The following is a 22,562-nucleotide window of genomic DNA, read 5'->3' as shown; positions in this document are numbered from 1 at the left end:
GGAGGCACCTGCGTTTGCCTTAGACCCGCCAAATGATAAAGAAATACTACGTTACCAATATTGGTTGCTCTTGAGAGACTGTTTGTCTATAACACAGACTATTGCCCCATTGTGGTGTTAATTCTTATCTTCGCGTATGCCCTGACGAAGTTCAATTTCTGAACGAAACGCGTTGGCTGAGCCTGTCTGGCTGAGACTGTCTTCATATATTTTTGTTGGATGATCACAATAAAGACTATTTCTATTGAAAGAACATTGACCACTTGGTGTGACCTTAACGGAATAATCTGGTAGTGCACTGCTCCATTTTCTTTCAAACTTTGTTTATCTGCTTGGCAGTTTGCATCCTTTAATGGCGGATGTAGGAGCAGTTTGTGCACACCAACTACAACTATATCATTAATTATACTCTATGGGAACATAGCAAAGAGGTACGGCACTTGGAGTCCGCCGTTGGTCCTTGGCTTCTATAGCGTTGGAAAAGACATTGATGCATCAGTTCCTTAGTCCTTGGGGAGGTGTTGCAACAGTTCTGCTGCACGAGAAGTGATGCATCAAATGCGGACGGTAGGAGGAAGTGATGCGTCAATTCCATGGTTCTAGTCGGCGGATGCTGCGTAGGGAAAAATTGCAGCACAAGTAGGATGCGTCAAAATTCAGATGCACTAGAGGTCGGTGTGGCAGCGGCAAACATGCACTGCATCAATTTCTTCAGCTGCCATTCCATAATGTGCCGTTTCTTTTAGCCACACAGCAGGGCCTGTGTGAGAGTCGGTGCGGAGGTCTCGGACTTCGAGACTGATGTGCCAAACTCGGTGTGCGTTGGTTTCTTTGGCCGCATGGGGTTGTGCGTTGGGGTTTTCTCCCGCACAGCAGTGCTGCGTTGGAAAATTCAACCGCAAGAAAGGTGAAGCTTTGTTTTACTAGGTTTCTTCAGTTCTTTGCAGCAGGATCAACCTCTAAGAGCCCAGAACTGGAGTTGGCACCACAAGGCAGGTCAAACTCCCAGAAGTGGAGTTCAAGGATGCTACAGGTGCAGTCTTTGTGTCCCTGAGACTTCTTAACAGGAGGCAAGCCCTACTTCAAGCTCTTGGAGAATCTTCTTAAGCAGAATGCCACTGTAGGGCATAATTTCAGTCCTTTGCACTGCCCAGAGACAGAAGCAGCAACTGCAGGCCAGCCCAGCAAAGCAACTAAGAGCACAGGGTCAGTACACCTCCTGGCAGCTCTTCAGCTCTTCTTCTTGGCAGGGTCTAGTCCAGAAGTAATCTAAAGTTCTGAGGTTTTAGGTCTTATAGTTTTACACATTATTTCCTTTGAAGAATTTGTTCAGAAAGTCTCTCTTACTCAGTAAAACCACTTCTGTCCTCCCTGGTCCAGCCACACTGCAGGGAGTCGATTCAGCATTGTGCAGGGAAGCCACAGCCTATTCTGGTGCTAGTGACAAGTCCTCCCACCATTCCAGCCCAGCAAGACCGAATTGCATATGCACGGCACACCTCAACTCCCTTTGTGTAAATGTCTGGAGTAAATGCACAAACAGCCGCTGTCAGTCTAAAACCAGTTAGTGAATCCACAAGCAGGAATAGGCACACAGGATGGTTAAACAAGAAAGTGCCCACTTTCTAAAAGTGGCATTTTCAAACACACAGTTTAAAAACCACCTTTACTTAAAGGGGTGTTATTAAATTCTGAGTTCAGAGAGCCCAAACTACATATTTTTAGCTGTTCCCAATTGAAAGTTACACTTGTAAAATGTTACAATGCAGCTCAAATGATAGCCTATGGGAGAGCTAGTCTTTGCAGTAGTGAAAAACAAAATACACAGTATTTCACTATCAGGACATGTAAAACTCTCCAGTAGAAGTCCTACCTTTCACATACACTGCACCCTGCCCATGGGGGTACACTGGGCCTACATTAGGGTTGTCGTACATGTAAGAAAAGGGAAGGTTAGGGCTTGGCAAGTAGGTGCACTTAAAACTGCGCTCACAGACACTGCGTTGGCAGGTCTAAGACACATTTGAAAGGCTACTTGTGTGGGTGGAACAATACGTGCTGCAGGCCCACTAGTAGCATTTGCTTTACAGGCCCTGGACACACACAGTGCAATTTACTAGGGATTTACCAGTAAATCAAATATGCCAATCATGGATAACCAATCATAATCACAAATTACACAGGGTGCACTCGCACTTTGGCACTGATCAGCAGAGTACCTAAACCGGCAAAAACAAAATCCAGTACGCAGTCAAAAATAGAGGAGGTAGAGGCAAAAATACAGGGGAAACCATGCCAAGGATGCCATGTCTACTACGTGACCCCTCCAGCTGAAAAGTGGGGAGATCTATTCACCCTCCTGGTCTTCTCATCACTAAGGCGGAGTAATCTGGATAGAGCTTCAACATTGGTGTGTTCTGTACCAGTGTTCTACTATAAAGTCCATCCCCTGTAGGTTAATGGACCACCTCAACAGTTTTGGGTTCTCACCCCTCATTTGCATCAACCATCTGAGGGGCCTATGGTCTCTCTGATCCCGGAAGTGACTCCCAAACAAATAGGGTCTTAGCTTCTTCAGTACCCAGAACCCAGCAAAAGCTTCTCACTCAATTGCACTCCACCTTTGTTCCACCTTTGTTCCCTGTGAAGTAATCCCCTGCTAACGAAGGCCACAGGTTGGTTCAGGCCCTCATCATTCAGTTGTGAGATTACCGCCCCACACCATGTTCTGACGCATCTGTCTGCACAACACATTCTTCGGATTAATTGGGTGCCTTGAGCAAGAGCCCCATGCACATGGCAGATGTCAGGGCATCAAAAGAGGTTTGGAAGGCATCAGTCCATATCACTTTCCTTGGCTGCTTCCTGGAAGTCAGATCAATCAAGGGGGAAACAATGGGCCGTGTAATATCCGGTGAGACCTAAAAAGGCTTTCACCTCAGTCTGGGGCTTGGGCGTCTCCCAAGCCGAAATGGTGTCAACCTTAGGCTGTAGGGGTGCCACCTGGCTGCCTCCTACCTGGTGCCATAAGTACACCACAGACCACTGCCCTATCTGGCACTTACTGGCCTTGATAGTGTGGCCTGCATTCTGCAAAGCCTTCAACATTTCCCAAAGGTGGTGCAAGTAATCTTCCCAGCTGAAACTGAACACTGCAATGTCATCCAGGTAGGCAGTACTGAAATCCTCCAGCCTAGCCAACATCTGGTTAACCAACCTCTAAAAGGTTGCAGGGGTATGCTACAATCCAAAGGGCATCACCCAGAACTGCTAGTGCCCCTCTGGCATTGAGAACGCAGCCCTCTCTTTTGCCCCATCAGTCAAGGCAATCTGCCAGTACCCAGACTTTACAAACGTACAGAGGAACTTGGCAGCTCCCAATCAATCTATGAGCTTATCAGCTCAGGGGATGGGGTGCGCATCAGTCCTGGTGATGACATTGAGCCCATGATAGTCCACACAGAGCTGCAGTTTTGGTGTGGCACCGGTTGCAGCAGCCTTTACGACCAAGATCACTGGGCTGGCCCAAGGTCTGTTGGATAGCTTAATCACCCCTAATGCCAACATCTTAGAAACTTCTTCTTTGTACATTGACATTGTCAGTCAACCTGTATATTTTGTGTTTTACAGTTGGGCTGTCCCCAGTGCCCACATCATCGGTACACCAATGAGTGACACCAGGGGTCAGGGAAAACAGAGTGTCAAACTGTCCCAACAGCTTTTTCACAGTCACTCTGTTGTTGTGGGGTCAATGCAGATGAGAGGTTCCCACCTTCCACTGATTCATCTTGCTTCGTGGCATACAGGAGGTCAGGGAGACGTTCACTCTCGCCTCCCACCCCATCATCTGTCGCCAAGAGCATGTTCACTTCACACCTCTCAAATTAAGATTTGAGGCAGTTCACATGCAGGACTCTTAAAGGGTTCCTCAAAATCTGCAAGTCCAACAGATAAGTGACATCACTCTTGTGCTGCAACACCTCAAAATGGCCAGTCCACATGTCCTGGAAAGCGCAAGGCTCTACTGGGGCCATGGCCCACACTCTCTGGCCAGACTGAAACTCAACCAGAGTGGCATTCTGGTCACACCAGCGTTTCACCTTTTCCTGGTTTGCTTCCAGGTCGTCCTGATTGAGCTTCCTGAAGTGAGCAGTCTGGTTTCTGAAGACCAGAATGGAGCTAAATACATCCTGTGGAGGTTTAATGGGAGTGTTGTCCCAGCCTTCGTTCACCAGACTAAGAGGCTGAGCCCAAATAATTTCTGCTGTATCTCCCTGTAAGCAAAGAGAAGGCATGGCAAGAGGACGTCTCACTTACACCTCATGGTTCTGCCAGACCCTCAATCATGCATTGCAAAGTTCGGTTGAATCTCTCAACCAAACCATTACCTTTGGGGAGGTAAAGAGTGGTGAACTTCTAGGTTACATCAGACTCCTCCCACAGGGACATCATATACATGGATATGAAGTTGGCACCCCGGTCGGATACCAGCGGCTGCCGCTGTTCTGGGTAGCATGGTCCACGAAGACCAGGATGTACCTGTTGCCTAGGGCTGTCTTGTGGTCCAGGGGCCCCAACAATATAATATGAATTCGCACCCTCTCAAAAGGGGTGCTCACCACAGGAAAACATTGGAGAGGAGCCTTCACTTTCCTCCCACTCTTACCACTTTCCTGGCAAGTTTGGCAATAACAATGTGCATCAGAGTGCCTTCGGATTTGGCCCGGGCAGTGTATTCCGCTCTGTTAGTGGAGTTTGCGAAGTTTTACCAACTCCGCGCCCCGCTGGGAATGCGAAGTTGAGGCAAAAACTCTGAATTCGCGGCGGATCTGAGTACGCCCCTCAGCCCCCTGCCCACAGCCCAAAAAAGGGTAAAAAACACTTACCTTGTCTTCCTTGTTGTCTGCGGGCTGCCCTTCTTCTCACCACGGTGTCTCCTGGCTCTCCTCCTTGCCGTCCTCCCCCTACGTTTTACATCTTGCTTGAATTTAGTGGGAGGAGGAGGACGGCAAGGAGGAGAGCCAGGAGAGAGGAGACACCGCAGCGAGGAGGAGGGCAGCCCGCAGATGAAAGAGAAGACCAGGTAAGGGTTTTCTTTTACCCTTTTAAAAAAAGAAATTGTGGGACTGGGGCGGATCGGAGTTCCATGGAGTTTTTTTTAACTCCGTGGAGCTCCGTGGAGTGCCACTCCACAAAGTCCGCCCAGGGTTAGTGACAATCCAGTCAAAGGTTTTGTCCTGCCCCAAATGTTCTGCCAAAGGCACATCATGAGCCAGACCCAGTAGGAAGGCTCTGAAGCAATGGGGTACCACCAGCACATGGGAGGACCTAGGCTCAACAACCTTAGGCTCATTTTACAGGAGACCGTTCTTCCAGTAGATCCAATGTGATCCAGACTGATCACCAGCTGCCTGGTTTGCAGCCTGCTGCTGCAAACCAATAAGAGTAGGGCACTCCCTCTGCTCCTTGCACAACTCCTCCCTGGTGGCACCACCTTCCTGCTGCCTATGGGTCAGCTCAGGTGAACGTTAATGTTAATGTTATATCTGCTTATACAGGTGGGGTATGACTGCGAGCTATGGGTAAAATGAATAGGCATAGCTCTGGGGTTTTTCCTTTGCTTGGTGTCTTTATAATAGTTTGTGTACACACAGTAAAGCAGAAATGATTCCTGTCATAGTCAGTCCATTGGCTCTCTTCCACTCTTTACTGTCTCTATTCCCCCAGTAGTCCAGTCTCTGGTCCCCAGGTCTTGGTGTCTCCCTCCTACTCCGGTGTCCCAGCTGTACAAGCTGCCAATGACCCTCAAAATAAGAAAAAGAAATACCAGCTGTCAGGGCAGTTTGCTGGCTGGTCTCCAGTGCCCTTGTCCCCTCTCTCTCTCTCTCTCTCTCTCGCTCTCTCTCTCTCTCTCTCTCCACCTTCCTTCTCCCTCCAGGTGGGTGCTCTCATTAAAACACACACTTTTCCTTTCTCCCCGTCCACTCCTGTGGTATACTATTCTGTTTGACTCTCCTTTTTTTCCACCCCTCCCTCTCATGAGGTTTTATGGATGCTATCTCCCCTCCCACCACCTCTGCATCAGGGTTTTCCCTGCCCACAAGACTTGCCTAGGGCTGCGACCCACCCAGGCCTCAGCAGAAGGAATCAGCGCATCCCGCCTGTCTTCCTGGAGGGGGTAGCTCCCTTCTGCGGTCAGCTGTTCTCGCCTCTGTCATCCTCACAGTCTTCCCTTCTTTTTGCGTCTCCTCCACGAGGGGTGTAGTCACCGTGTCCTCTTCCGTTGTTCATGCCTTCCCGTTGTCCACTCCGCTTGTCCCTTCTGGCTCCGGAGTCTCGTCTGCTCCTCTCTTTCCCTCCGGCTCTGGCGTCTCCCACACCGGCGTCCTTCCAGCCTGCCATTTTTCTTGTTCGGCCGGGGGCACAATTACATCAGCACTGTGGGCGTGACCGCCGCTGCTGGTCTGCCCGCCCTCTGCTGTCGTATTGAGAGAGTGTGGAAGGGCCACCGCCAGACTACAACAGGGCTCCAACACCAAAAGAGGTGTCTGGGCGATAACTGAGCTGCAAGTCATTGATAACCCAGTCAAATTAAATAGAAGAGAATAGCCATGTCTTCAAGAAGAGTGCTTTTCAATTTCCGAATGCCAAATGATTAGGTATGGCTCCAGAGAATCCCCCTCAAGGTCAGCCTCCGCTTGGACTGTGGGAACTTCTGCGATTTCACATGCACCGTGCCCTTCCTCTTTCTGGCAGGCACCTGGGCCACTGTTCCAGGATCTAGGTCCTCTTGATCACCCCGACTGGCTGCCGTAGACTGAGTGGTCACACACGCCGACTTAAGCAGACCCAACATCTCCATCTAAGGCTGACGTTCCACCTTCTCCCAAGAGAACTCTCCAGGACATTGCCAAGCAGACAATCAACAGGAATGGTTGGACTCACAACTACACTTAAGGTACCTGAGACCCCCCACATTCAGAGGGAATCTGCACCACCTCAGATATGTCTGCTGCAACTACAGGGTGAAATACATAGGGGACCACCTGCTCCTCAGGCACCAATTGATACCTGGCAGATGTCACACTGGCTCCAGTGTCTCTCAGAGCTTCCATCCTCCGTCCATTGATGGCCACCCACTGCCTGTATTATTTAGTGTTATCAGGCACAAGGGTCCTCTGGACCATCTCACTGTACCCTAGTGAGACTGTTGTGTAGTTCCTATAAATCTATATAGGACTGTGTGTTTAGACAACATAAACTATGAGATTGGTGTCCAGACTGATTCCAGACAACCCCAAAGGATATGTTAGCATGTAGACCAGCTAGCTCACAGTGCCGCTATAAGCCCCCCAACCTTACCAAGGAGTGAATAGTTTCTGGCAACGATCGAAAATGGCAACCCTAACCCCTCAGGGATCATGGAAACAGTACAGCACTTTTCCCTCAGTCAGACATGCTCACTTAGTCTCAGAGAGGTACACAGAATAAACGATGGGGACGTTTTCAATAGGCATTTATTGAACAAGCGTCATTATAGTATAAAACATGTTGCTGCAACAATCATTAGTCAGAAACAGAGTAAGATTACAAGCACCAACAGAGTAAATAAAAGGTAGAATTCTACCATGGTGCTTATACAGTGAATATATGCAGGCATATTGATACATGGCAGTAATCATGTGTACTCCTACTATGAAGACCCTATCTAGGTGTACATAGCATGTATGATGGTGGAAAGCCAAGAAACCCCCTAGGAAAGACCCAACCCCATTACCTGATGGGTGAGAATGAAGGACCCCGTCTTGGTCTCGAGTTGGACACCACACAACAGATGACAGACCACTACAGGAATCTCAGCATGGAAGCTTATCCTCTGGTTCCCCAGTGAAGATGTGTGTTTTCAATACCCAAAAGGTACACTCAGGGTTTCTACCTAACACGTAATGGTTTGCCATTATGTGTACTTGACCAGTCGTCCAAGGATGATGCTAGCGGTGACTTTTGTACAGGGTAAGGGTTATCATACAGAAGATGGTAATCCTGCTGCGTATGTCCTAGGCAGGGGATTAAGATATTATACTAAGAATCCTCATGCATAATAAATTAGGATAGTCTTCAAAGAAAACCACACAGCATTTATTTGGTACATAGCTAGGTAAAAGGTTAGCACCAGAGCCGTTATGTAAAGCAAGGTAGGACAAATGTAGGTAAAAGGTTGTGCATGTACCTAGGCCTATATTGGGGTACATTGGGGCTTATAATAAGACAAGAGTGAACTCAGCTGTCTCCGCCCCATCCTTTGGTACCAACTCCTCCCAAAGCACTACACTAACCAACCCATGTGACTGTGCACCAGTGGGTACAGGTGTGTACTTGGTACACTTGGGCTCCCCTCTCCGGTGTCCCCCTAACCACATGCAAACCTCTTGCAGCGACCCCTCCTCTGCAGGCTTCCCTGTAGAGATTCAAGGTTTCTTAGCACTGAGGGGCTGGGAACCTTCACCTTGGGAACTAGATTGGGGCCCTTGAGAGAACTCCTTCTGTTTACCCATCTCCCCCCCACTCTTCTGCTGGGGACCCTGCCCACCCTTGGCTGAGTTCCCACATACCCCTTGTCAACCCTGGCAATGGTCCAGTGGTCTCCTTCTGTGCAACCTTCCTGGGGTTAGTCAGCTTACTATCCATCGGATGCTGGCACAACAATCAAGTCATACAACTCCTGATAGTCAGGCAACTTGCTGCCCTTTATCCAACCATCCAATGCTCTGCTACAATAACTAGCTCATTCCAACCAAGTATGACTATCAGTTTTCTTAAAAGATCTAGGGCCAGATGTACAACTCTAAACCTGGGTTTGCGACCCGTTTGCGCATGCAAAATGTCACAGGGCCATGTACAATTCCTAAAAAATATGTCGCAATTTATTTGAGACTCGCTATTTAGGAATTGCGAGTTGCTATTAGGAAGGGGCGTTCCTTTCCTAATAGCTACCCCAAAGCCATGTACTAATGTTTTGCGACCACAATTGCAGTGGCAAAACACTCACAAATTACCACCCTCTTCAAATGCAGGGGAGAATAGTTTTTTAGGTGCAGGCAGTGGTCCCCACTGCCTGCCCTTAAAAAATGAAACAAAATTGTTTCTTTTTTTTTTTTTTAAATGCATCCCGTTTTTCTTTAAGGAAAACGGGCAGCATTTGAAAAAAAACAACCTGCTTTATTGAAAAGCAGTCCCAGACATGGTGGTCTGCTGAGCCCAGCAGGCACCATCCCTGGGAGGGCCAGCAATTCCCAATGGGGTTGCAAACTGCGAGTGGCTCATTAATATTCATGAGCCTCACATTTTGGGACCCCATTGGGAATTGCTAACAGTGTCTTTGACACTGTTGTACATTTGCTTTTGCGACTCACAAATTCCAACTCGCAATTTTTCGCAATTTGCGACTCGCAAAAGCAAATGGTCATACATCTGGCCCTTATACTTTTCCTTATACTGCTTTGGGGTATATATGATACATAAGGCCTCCTTCATAAGGTTATTTGCACCCCCTAGGGCTGTCAAAGTGTCCCTTCCCTACTTCTCACAGTGTTTTCACAGAGCCCCTCCCCACAGATTCTCGGGGACCTCATTCATATGACAGGCTGCCTCATATCCTGTAAACCAAACTGGTATGTCATTACCCTTAATAAAAATCCTGTATAAAATTATTTGAAATGTGTACCCTTTCCTCAGACTGCACTGACTGGACGCTGCCACCAATTGAGCTGGAAATTCACCTGCTTGACCTTGATGTCCAGCTCCTTTAAACTCAACTCATGAGCCAACAACAGTTTATTCTCCTCCGAAGCAAGGGGCCTCTCCTCTAGAGCAAAGGTCTTCTCCTGCTCTTGTTGTTTGTATGCATTTCATACTTTTTGATTTCCATTTCATACTTGAGCTTTTCAAGCTCTCTCAGATGCTCTCTCTTCTGTTGTCTGTCCTCCATCTCCTCTGGGGACAGATTCCTGAAGGACACACTGCTTCCATTTCTAGGAAATGCTCCAAACCCCCCTTGCTGGTTCTGCAATTCCAGATTCCCATTCTTAGCCTCCCCAGTTCTCTCGCCTCCCACCAGGCTCTCAAGGCCTTATGCAGCTCCTCCTTCCTAGTGGAGCTTCCAAAGGGACATCCAAAGACCTTGCACATTTGTTAGAGCTGATCTACTTAGCAACATTTCAATCTCAAACTCCTACTCTGCAACCTCACTCACTGGTTTTCCACTCACAGACATAGTGCGGGGATACTTCAAGGGTTATCACAAAAATAAAACAAAAATCACAAAGTAGTATGTGGTCGCGTAATGGTCTACACTCAGTAGTAGTGTAGACTGACCACTCTATTTCAAGTACAAATACAAGTCCAAATCCTCACCGCTGCCCACCAATGTTAGAAATGGGGGTCTTTAGTTGCCAGTTGTATGAACCATGTCCAAGTAGGGACCCTTCCTTCCATTCAGGATAAGGGAGCTACACACCTAGATAATCCCTGCTCAACCCCTTGGTAGCATGGTATGAGCAGGCAGGCTTATCTCAGAGGCAATGTGTAAAGTATTTGTACTAAAACACACAGTAACACATTGAATAAAGTACAAAAATACAAGATACATTTAGCAAAATATCACGTTTTAAAGGTTTCAAGCATTTTTGTCCATAGAAATCTATGGATGCGTGATTTCTACACAAATTACCTCAAATGTGTCAAAATCCACAAGGCAAAACAGACCGCAGAGGATGGAAGCGTCAGAAAACATAGCGATGCGTCAGTTTCTGAGTCTTTGGGGAGTCTTTGCTGTATGCTGGAAAAGTGATGCATCGAATCCAGACTGTAGGGGGAAGTGATGCATAAATTCCAAGATGTTTATGGTCTGCGGGTGCTGCGCTGGGAAAACTTACCGCACCGGTGTGATACACCGTAATCCGGATGCACTGGAGGTCGATGCGGCAAACAGGCACTGCGTCAATTTCTTCAGCCACGGTCCGACGATGCACCATTTCTTTTAGCTGCACACCAGGGCCTGTGTCAGAGTCAGTGCAGAGGTCTTGGACTTCGGAGACCGGTGTGCGAAACTCAGTGTGCGGTGGTTGTTTGCATCACGCTGGAATATTCTCTGGCACGACTGCGCTGCGTTGGAAAATACAACTGAAAGAAGGGCGAAGGGTAGTTTTTCTAGGTTTCCTCAGTTCTTTGCAGCAGGAACAACCTCTGAGGACGCAGAACTGGAGTTGGCACCACAAGGCAGGTCAAAACTCCCAGCAGTGGAGTTCAAGGATACGCAGGTGAAGTCTTTGTGTCCCTGATACTTCTTAACATGATGCAAGCTCTACTTTAAGCCCTTGGAGAATCTTCTTAAGCAGGATAGCACATCAAGGCAAAAGTCCAGTCCATTCCAATGCCCACAGACAGAAGCAGCAACTGCAGGTCAACCTATCAAAGCAACAGACAGCAAAGGGGAAGTACACCTCCTGGCAACTCTTCCAGGTCTAACACTAAAGTAATACATCTCTGTACAATCCTTAATGCATTTTTTAAGTAATTAAATATACCAGTGACAAACTCACTGTTGCAGTTGTATGGCAATAAGAATACCTCTTTGAGGTGTTTAAATACTGTTTATATGTGGGTGGACACACTAGGATTACACCAAATTTTGGAAGATGATATTTTAATCACACCTCAGTTAAAACGAACGTGAAGAGCTAAAATGTGCCACTATTATTTCGACCAACAAATCATCTGCTCAATACCTGGACATAGGCAGTCAAAAGGGAATTCCAGCCTATTACATTTACGAATGTAACCCAAAGTTTAGACACATCTACATGATGCTCAGACTATATCAGCTCCTTCTGTTGGATGATGTAAGAACCAGGCATGGTCTCCAGTGTGAGAGTCACATGTGTAAGTTGACTGGGTCTGACACAGACTTAGCTAATATCCAATTCATCAGTTGCACAGTTCTTCCACAAGAGATGGCTACCTTCCTGTCTTCAATCCTGATCTACATAAGCAATAAAATAGCTACTGAGTAATGAGATACTGTGAACAGAAATATCTTCTGGCATCAATATTAATGCCTCCAGATCTTTTACAAAAACACCGCACCACTGTGTATTGATTTTCCATCATTAATCCGTTGGGGTGATGGTCTTGTGAATACAATTTAGGGCACAATGTTTTTAACAAATGATAAGTAGCCCATGAAATTAGGGTACTATACACAGTGAGTTTTATCAGTTTATAAGCAAATTCTCCTTTGGCTCATGCACCTTAAACCATCTCATTTACAGATAGACATATTTATGATGTTCATATTGTTGATATGAAAGCAAGTGCATATAAAAAAACAGAATTAGAACAACATGAGCATTAATTTAACTCAAATTATTTTCTAAATATGAACATGATTAGACATTAATATGATTAGCATGTTATAATTTTCAGTTATATATAACATATATGTAGCATTTTATTTTGAGAGGAAAAATATCGAAATTTGTGTTTATGTTTTATGTCCTACAGTGTATTGTTTATTTAATTCTTAGGGCCTGGCATATGCAGTTTATGATGACACACCTAGTATGGCTTTAGTTTCTGATGGGGCTGAATGTATCCTCATTTCAAAAGAATTCTTTAAGAAGAACACGGATGAAGCATACCTTTCTAGGTTGTCTACTAAAGTAAGTTTACATTAAATTGTTGCCCACTTCCAACTGCATCACTTGAATTCAGTCATTTGTAAAATGAAATTCAGGTGTTTGTATCCCACAGCTTTTTTTATGAACTTAAGAGCCCACACTAAATAAAAGTGCCTGGAGGTGCCTGTGCTAGGATGAAGACAAACAGGACAGCTTCTGGCACAAACCTCTGCTGAGCTCTAGTTTACATAATGTGCACCCCAGTATTGCACAAAGGCGTATGTTGCAAGACAATGTGGTAGTGCCCCGCGGTGTCTTGCATGCATTAGAAGAGTGCTGTTCTCACAAACTACTATCTGACAGTTTTCTGGAGGGTCTCAGCACATTTGTGGTAGATGAGAGACTAGATGCCCCAGCAGGATGTGTTCTGCCCCTGACTGGAGTCAAGCATGTCATGGCTTCCACAGTTTTGATCTGATGATGGGGAACCTCTTTAGCCTTACAAAGAACTGGAGGAAACTTTTTGACTCATACCTAATTGCCATAATGTGTGAGAAGTTCTCTGCGGCCAGGAAACAGGGAATTTTACTGCACAACCTAGCTTTTTAGTTTCGGAACATTTATTAAAGCCTAGATGAGATTATGATTGGGCATGATGAGGGTCAGCCTAGGGATGTCGTTGAGATGTCACTTGGGATGTTGGAACTACACTTTGGCCCACACGTTAATGTTGTCACAAAGAGACATCCAGTTTTTCCCAGGGTACAAGCGAAGACAGGAAAGGTAGGTAACTATGTGGCCTCTTTGAAGAGTTTGGTGCGCACATGCAAGTTTGGTGACTTGTCAGATTCGCTTATAAGAGACCAGATTGTGTTGTGTACCAACAACACTAGAGTACAAGAAATGCTCTTGGCTAAAGATCTTACACTGAAGGAGGCAATAGACATTGTGGAAGGGATGGAGAACACCTCTGGTTGGGTGAAGGAGATGAGGAGCACACTTTCAACTACTGTGAAGAGATTAACTGGTACAGGTTCAGGTTCAGGGAAGGAGGCTATAGAGGACAGTAAGAAATCCACTGAGAAACCGGTTTGAACTAAAGGGACTGATCAGAAACCGGTTTGGATAAAAAGGGCGGATCAGTAAAAAGTTTCAAAATTCAAATGTTTTAAGTGTGGAAGCTCGAACCATTTGTCTAATAGCCCTAATTGTTTTGCAAGCAATCCAACCTGTCGTAATTGCGGTAAGAAGGGGCATTACACCTGAGTGTGCAAAAACAACAAGGTACAGGAAGTATTTGAAATTTTACTACTTTCTCACCCTGTACTAAGTGTTAATAATGGAGATTGAAATGTTGATGATGGGCAGGTTAAAATGCCGGAGTGTGAAATTACCATTGGTAGGAAGGAACTAGTGGTACTTGTGGATTCAGGGTCTCTATTCACACTCATTGTAGATAAGAATTGGGAGAGAGTGTATGGGAAAGAGGACATAGCATTGTTGCCTCCTCATATGAAACTGGAGGTTTGTGATGGAGTGAGCATTGTCTTAATTGGATATGCAGTCATGAGCATCAATTTCAAGGGCAGGGAGACAGTTGGCAAGGCTTATGTGGCCAAGCAGGGTGACAATCTTTTGGGGTGGTGGCACTGACCATGTCATGTGAGTGGGTGTATGGGTGATTGTGTGAGTGTATATATATGTTCACTAAAAAAAAAACAAAGGTTACAGGCGTGGTATAGTTAGGAAATATAATTTAAAAAACCTATGAAGTTCACTGAAAAAAACAAAGCTAACAGGAACGTGATATCATCAGTGATGTCACTGACCATGTCATGACTGATTTAATATGTGAGGTCATAAGTAGTGCATTGCAGGGACGTAAGTTATAGTTAGCTCAGGTAACTATAACTGCTGAATTTCTACGGTTTTGTATGAGTGAATTTTGAGCCTAACTATAAAACTATAATGTCCCTGCAACCAGTGAACACACGCACAAACACATATATAGATTATAAACACACACACACACATATATATATATGTGTGTGTGTGTGTGTGGATGTGCTTGTGTGTGGGTGTGTATGGGTGTGTGTGTGTGTGTATATATATATATATTCATGCAAAGAGGGTTGCCCCACCGATGAGCTGCACTCGCTGGCGGCAAAAGGGCGTAGAGTCAAGCGCTTAGGGGTACAACACAGGTTCCAAACTTGCCTACGCGTTTCGGGCTTGGCGCCCTTCTTCCTGGGCAAAACAGCAGCAGAAACGGCAAACAGGTAACTTCAAAGTACATCCCCTTTTATTGGTTAGCCAATGCAAACAGGTGAGTATCCTGCTGGAGTTCTGGGACTTGAAGTTCAAATAAACCCCCAGTGGGTCGCCGCCATCTCTGTTACTGGAATGTTTTTAAGGAACTAAAACCATCGCGCTCCTGTGCGCCTGCATTACACACGACCTGCCACCTGCTCACGCCATGCCTTCACTGTGAACAGCTGCGGACCCCCTGGGATCTCGGGGTGGTGCTGCTCGTGACCTGGGCTGGCCACAAAACATTCATGCAAAGAGGGTTGCCCCACCGATGAGCTGCACTCGCTGGCGGCAAAAGGGAGTAGAGTCAAGCGCTTAGGGGTACAACACAGGTTCCAAACTTGCCTACGCGTTTCGGGCTTGGCGCCCTTCTTCCTGGGCAAAACAGCAGCAGAAACAGCAAACAGGTAACTTCAAAGTACATCCCCTTTTATTGGTTAGCCAATGCAAACAGGTGAGTATCCTGCTGGAGTTCTGGGACTTGAAGTTCAAATAAACCTCCAGTGGGTCGCCGCCATCTCTGTTACTGGAATGTTTTTAAGGAACTAAAACCATCGCGCTCCTGTGCGCCTGCATTACACACGACCTGCCACCTGCTCACGCCATGCCTTCACTGTGAACAGCTGCGGACCCCCTGGGATCTCGGGGTGGTGCTGCTCGTGACCTGGGCTGGCCACAAAACATTCATGCAAAGAGGGTTGCCCCACCGATGAGCTGCACTCGCTGGCGGCAAAAGGGCGTAGAGTCAAGCGCTTAGGGGTACAACACAGGTTCCAAACTTGCCTACGCGTTTCGGGCTTGGCGCCCTTCTTCCTGGGCAAAACAGCAGCAGAAACGGCAAACAGGTAACTTCAAAGTACATCCCCTTTTATTGGTTAGCCAATGCAAACAGGTGAGTATCCTGCTGGAGTTCTGGGACTTGAAGTTCAAATAAACCCCCAGTGGGTCGCCGCCATCTCTGTTACTGGAATGTTTTTAAGGAACTAAAACCATCGCGCTCCTGTGCGCCTGCATTACACACGACCTGCCACCTGCTCACGCCATGCCTTCACTGTGAACAGCTGCGGACCCCCTGGGATCTCGGGGTGGTGCTGCTCGTGACCTGGGCTGGCCTCAAAACATTCATGCAAAGAGGGTTGCCCCACCGATGAGCTGCACTCGCTGGCGGCAAAAGGGCGTAGAGTCAAGCGCTTAGGGGTACAACACAGGTTCCAAACTTGCCTACGCGTTTCGGGCTTGGCGCCCTTCTTCCTGGGCAAAACAGCAGCAGAAACGGCAAACAGGTAACTTCAAAGTACATCCCCTTTTATTGGTTAGCCAATGCAAACAGGTGAGTATCCTGCTGGAGTTCTAGGACTTGAAGTTCAAATAAACCCCCAGTGGGTCGCCGCCATCTCTGTTACTGGAATGTTTTTAAGGAACTAAAACCATCGCGCTCCTGTGCGCCTGCATTACACACGACCTGCCACCTGCTCACGCCATGCCTTCACTGTGAACAGCTGCGGACCCCCTGGGATCTCGGGGTGGTGCTGCTCGTGACCTGGGCTGGCCACAAAACATTCATGCAAAGAGGGTTGCCCCACCGATGAGCTGCACTCGCTGGCGGCAAAAGGGCGTAGAGTCAAGCGCTTAGGGGTACAACACAGGTTCCAAACTTGCCTACGCATTTCGGGCTTGGCGCCCTTCTTCCTGGGCAAAACAGCAGCAGAAACGGCAAACAGGTAACTTCAAAGTACATCCCCTTTTATTGGTTAGCCAATGCAAACAGGTGAGTATCCTGCTGGAGTTCTGGGACTTGAAGTTCAAATAAACCCCCAGTGGGTCGCCGCCATCTCTGTTACTGGAATGTTTTTAAGGAACTAAAACCATCGCGCTCCTGTGCGCCTGCATTACACATGACCTGCCACCTGCTCACGCCATGCCTTCACTGTGAACAGCTGCGGACCCCCTGGGATCTCGGGGTGGTGCTGCTCGTGACCTGGGCTGGCCACAAAACATTCATGCAAAGAGGGTTGCCCCACCGATGAGCTGCACTCGCTGGCGGCAAAAGGGCGTAGAGTCAAGCGCTTAGGGGTACAACACAGGTTCCAAACTTGCCTACGCGTTTCGGGCTTGGCGCCCTTCTTCCTGGGCAAAACAGCAGCAGAAACGGCAAACAGGTAACTTCAAAGTACATCCCCTTTTATTGGTTAGCCAATGCAAACAGGTGAGTATCCTGCTGGAGTTCTGGGACTTGAAGTTCAAATAAACCCCCAGTGGGTCGCCGCCATCTCTGTTACTGGAATGTTTTTAAGGAACTAAAACCATCGCGCTCCTGTGCGCCTGCATTACACACGACCTGCCACCTGCTCACGCCATGCCTTCACTGTGAACAGCTGCGGACCCCCTGGGATCTCGGGGTGGTGCTGCTCGTGACCTGGGCTGGCCACAAAACATTCATGCAAAGAGGGTTGCCCCACCGATGAGCTGCACTCGCTGGCGGCAAAAGGGCGTAGAGTCAAGCGCTTAGGGGTACAACACAGGTTCCAAACTTGCCTACGCGTTTCGGGCTTGGCGCCCTTCTTCCTGGGCAAAACAGCAGCAGAAACGGCAAACAGGTAACTTCAAAGTACATCCCCTTTTATTGGTTAGCCAATGCAAACAGGTGAGTATCCTGCTGGAGTTCTAGGACTTGAAGTTCAAATAAACCCCCAGTGGGTCGCCGCCATCTCTGTTACTGGAATGTTTTTAAGGAACTAAAACCATCGCGCTCCTGTGCGCCTGCATTACACACGACCTGCCACCTGCTCACGCCATGCCTTCACTGTGAACAGCTGCGGACCCCCTGGGATCTCGGGGTGGTGCTGCTCGTGACCTGGGCTGGCCACAAAACATTCATGCAAAGAGGGTTGCCCCACCGATGAGCTGCACTCGCTGGCGGCAAAAGGGCGTAGAGTCAAGCGCTTAGGGGTACAACACAGGTTCCAAACTTGCCTACGCGTTTCGGGCTTGGCGCCCTTCTTCCTGGGCAAAACAGCAGCAGAAACGGCAAACAGGTAACTTCAAAGTACATCCCCTTTTATTGGTTAGCCAATGCAAACAGGTGAGTATCCTGCTGGAGTTCTGGGACTTGAAGTTCAAATAAACCCCCAGTGGGTCGCCGCCATCTCTGTTACTGGAATGTTTTTAAGGAACTAAAACCATCACGCTCCTGTGCGCCTGCATTACACATGACCTGCCAACTGCTCACGCCATGCCTTCACTGTGAACAGCTGCGGACCCCCTGGGATCTCGGGGTGGTGCTGCTCGTGACCTGGGCTGGCCACAAAACATTCATGCAAAGAGGGTTGCCCCACCGATGAGCTGCACTCGCTGGCGGCAAAAGGGCGTAGAGTCAAGCGCTTAGGGGTACAACACAGGTTCCAAACTTGCCTACGCGTTTCGGGCTTGGCGCCCTTCTTCCTGGGCAAAACAGCAGCAGAAACGGCAAACAGGTAACTTCAAAGTACATCCCCTTTTATTGGTTAGCCAATGCAAACAGGTGAGTATCCTGCTGGAGTTCTGGGACTTGAAGTTCAAATAAACCCCCAGTGGGTCGCCGCCATCTCTGTTACTGGAATGTTTTTAAGGAACTAAAACCATCGCGCTCCTGTGCGCCTGCATTACACACGACCTGCCACCTGCTCACGCCATGCCTTCACTGTGAACAGCTGCGGACCCCCTGGGATCTCGGGGTGGTGCTGCTCGTGACCTGGGCTGGCCACAAAACATTCATGCAAAGAGGGTTGCCCCACCGATGAGCTGCACTCGCTGGCGGCAAAAGGGCGTAGAGTCAAGCGCTTAGGGGTACAACACAGGTTCCAAACTTGCCTACGCGTTTCGGGCTTGGCGCCCTTCTTCCTGGGCAAAACAGCAGCAGAAACGGCAAACAGGTAACTTCAAAGTACATCCCCTTTTATTGGTTAGCCAATGCAAACAGGTGAGTATCCTGCTGGAGTTCTGGGACTTGAAGTTCAAATAAACCCCCAGTGGGTCGCCGCCATCTCTGTTACTGGAATGTTTTTAAGGAACTAAAACCATCGCGCTCCTGTGCGCCTGCATTACACACGACCTGCCACCTGCTCACGCCATGCCTTCACTGTGAACAGCTGCGGACCCCCTGGGATCTCGGGGTGGTGCTGCTCCTGACCTGGGCTGGCCACAAAACATTCATGCAAAGAGGGTTGCCCCACCGATGAGCTGCACTCGCTGGCGGCAAAAGGGCGTAGAGTCAAGCGCTTAGGGGTACAACACAGGTTCCAAACTTGCCTACGCGTTTCGGGCTTGGCGCCCTTCTTCCTGGGCAAAACAGCAGCAGAAACGGCAAACAGGTAACTTCAAAGTACATCCCCTTTTATTGGTTAGCCAATGCAAACAGGTGAGTATCCTGCTGGAGTTCTGGGACTTGAAGTTCAAATAAACCCCCAGTGGGTCGCCGCCATCTCTGTTACTGGAATGTTTTTAAGGAACTAAAACCATCGCGCTCCTGTGCGCCTGCATTACACACGACCTGCCACCTGCTCACGCCATGCCTTCACTGTGAACAGCTGCGGACCCCCTGGGATCTCGGGGTGGTGCTGCTCGTGACCTGGGCTGGCCACAAAACATTCATGCAAAGAGGGTTGCCCCACCGATGAGCTGCACTCGCTGGCGGCAAAAGGGCGTAGAGTCAAGCGCTTAGGGGTACAACACAGGTTCCAAACTTGCCTACGCGTTTCGGGCTTGGCGCCCTTCTTCCTGGGCAAAACAGCAGCAGAAACGGCAAACAGGTAACTTCAAAGTACATCCCCTTTTATTGGTTAGCCAATGCAAACAGGTGAGTATCCTGCTGGAGTTCTGGGACTTGAAGTTCAAATAAACCCCCAGTGGGTCGCCGCCATCTCTGTTACTGGAATGTTTTTAAGGAACTAAAACCATCGCGCTCCTGTGCGCCTGCATTACACATGACCTGCCACCTGCTCACGCCATGCCTTCACTGTGAACAGCTGCGGACCCCCTGGGATTTCGGGGTGGTGCTGCTCGTGACCTGGGCTGGCCACAAAACATTCATGCAAAGAGGGTTGCCCCACCGATGAGCTGCACTCGCTGGCGGCAAAAGGGCGTAGAGTCAAGCGCTTAGGGGTACAACACAGGTTCCAAACTTGCCTACGCGTTTCGGGCTTGGCGCCCTTCTTCCTGGGCAAAACAGCAGCAGAAACGGCAAACAGGTAACTTCAAAGTACATCCCCTTTTATTGGTTAGCCAATGCAAACAGGTGAGTATCCTGCTGGAGTTCTGGGACTTGAAGTTCAAATAAACCCCCAGTGGGTCACCGCCATCTCTGTTACTGGAATGTTTTTAAGGAACTAAAACCATCGCGCTCCTGTGCGCCTGCATTACACACGACCTGCCACCTGCTCACGCCATGCCTTCACTGTGAACAGCTGCGGACCCCCTGGGATCTCGGGGTGGTGCTGCTCGTGACCTGGGCTGGCCACAAAACATTCATGCAAAGAGGGTTGCCCCACCGATGAGCTGCACTCGCTGGCGGCAAAAGGGCGTAGAGTCAAGCGCTTAGGGGTACAACACAGGTTCCAAACTTGCCTACGCGTTTCGGGCTTGGCGCCCTTCTTCCTGGGCAAAACAGCAGCAGAAACGGCAAACAGGTAACTTCAAAGTACATCCCCTTTTATTGGTTAGCCAATGCAAACAGGTGAGTATCCTGCTGGAGTTCTGGGACTTGAAGTTCAAATAAACCCCCAGTGGGTCGCCGCCATCTCTGTTACTGGAATGTTTTTAAGGAACTAAAACCATCGCGCTCCTGTGCGCCTGCATTACACACGACCTGCCACCTGCTCACGCCATGCCTTCACTGTGAACAGCTGCGGACCCCCTGGGATCTCGGGGTGGTGCTGCTCGTGACCTGGGCTGGCCACAAAACATTCATGCAAAGAGGGTTGCCCCACCGATGAGCTGCACTCGCTGGCGGCAAAAGGGCGTAGAGTCAAGCGCTTAGGGGTACAACACAGGTTCAAAACTTGCCTACGCGTTTCGGGCTTGGCGCCCTTCTTCCTGGGCAAAACAGCAGCAGAAACGGCAAACATGTAACTTCAAAGTACATCCCCTTTTATTGGTTAGCCAATGCAAACAGGTGAGTATCCTGCTGGAGTTCTGGGACTTGAAGTTCAAATAAACCCCCAGTGGGTCGCCGCCATCTCTGTTACTGGAATGTTTTTAAGGAACGAAAACCATCGCGCTCCTGTGCGCCTGCATTACACACGACCTGCCACCTGCTCACGCCATGCCTTCACTGTGAACAGCTGCGGACCCCCTGGGATCTCGGGGTGGTGCTGCTCGTGACCTGGGCTGGCCACAAAACATTCATGCAAAGAGGGTTGCCCCACCGGTGAGCTGCACTCGCTGGCGGCAAAAGGGCGTAGAGTCAAGCGCTTAGGGGTACAACACAGGTTCCAAACTTGCCTACGCGTTTCGGGCTTGGCGCCCTTCTTCCTGGGCAAAACAGCAGCAGAAACGGCAAACAGGTAACTTCAAAGTACATCCCCTTTTATTGGTTAGCCAATGCAAACAGGTGAGTATCCTGCTGGAGTTCTGGGACTTGAAGTTCAAATAAACCCCCAGTGGGTCGCCGCCATCTCTGTTACTGGAATGTTTTTAAGGAACTAAAACCATCGCGCTCCTGTGCGCCTGCATTACACATGACCTGCCACCTGCTCACGCCATGCCTTCACTGTGAACAGCTGCGGACCCCCTGGGATCTCGGGGTGGTGCTGCTCGTGACCTGGGCTGGCCACAAAACATTCATGCAAAGAGGGTTGCCCCACCGATGAGCTGCACTCGCTGGCGGCAAAAGGGCGTAGAGTCAAGCGCTTAGGGGTACAACACAGGTTCCAAACTTGCCTACGCGTTTCGGGCTTGGCGCCCTTCTTCCTGGGCAAAACAGCAGCAGAAACGGCAAACAGGTAACTTCAAAGTACATCCCCTTTTATTGGTTAGCCAATGCAAACAGGTGAGTATCCTGCTGGAGTTCTGGGACTTGAAGTTCAAATAAACCCCCAGTGGGTCACCGCCATCTCTGTTACTGGAATGTTTTTAAGGAACTAAAACCATCGCGCTCCTGTGCGCCTGCATTACACACGACCTGCCACCTGCTCACGCCATGCCTTCACTGTGAACAGCTGCGGACCCCCTGGGATCTCGGGGTGGTGCTGCTCGTGACCTGGGCTGGCCACAAAACATTCATGCAAAGAGGGTTGCCCCACCGATGAGCTGCACTCGCTGGCGGCAAAAGGGCGTAGAGTCAAGCGCTTAGGGGTACAACACAGGTTCCAAACTTGCCTACGCGTTTCGGGCTTGGCGCCCTTCTTCCTGGGCAAAACAGCAGCAGAAACGGCAAACAGGTAACTTCAAAGTACATCCCCTTTTATTGGTTAGCCAATGCAAACAGGTGAGTATCCTGCTGGAGTTCTGGGACTTGAAGTTCAAATAAACCCCCAGTGGGTCGCCGCCATCTCTGTTACTGGAATGTTTTTAAGGAACTAAAACCATCGCGCTCCTGTG

The 22,562-nt window shown here is 48.8% G+C and overlaps 1 protein-coding gene across 1 annotated transcript in view; it reads left to right on the top strand.

The window, feature by feature from the left end:
- LOC146805830 (uncharacterized) overlaps nucleotides 1–22,562 on the top strand; it is a 497,986-nt gene that overhangs the window by 456,248 nt on the left and 19,176 nt on the right. The window contains exon 15 of the mRNA XM_085623825.1: nucleotides 12,585–12,719. Coding sequence (XP_085479951.1) covers nucleotides 12,585–12,719 — 135 coding nt within the window. The remainder of the gene's footprint in view (nucleotides 1–12,584; nucleotides 12,720–22,562) is intronic.

The sequence above is a fragment of the Triturus cristatus genome, chromosome 8 (genome assembly GCF_964204655.1).
Source record: "Triturus cristatus chromosome 8, aTriCri1.1, whole genome shotgun sequence".
In the NCBI taxonomy this organism is placed as follows: Eukaryota; Metazoa; Chordata; class Amphibia; order Caudata; family Salamandridae; genus Triturus; species Triturus cristatus.
Note: the sequence above shows the minus strand (reverse complement) of the source record. Positions and strands in the feature narration are given on the sequence as shown.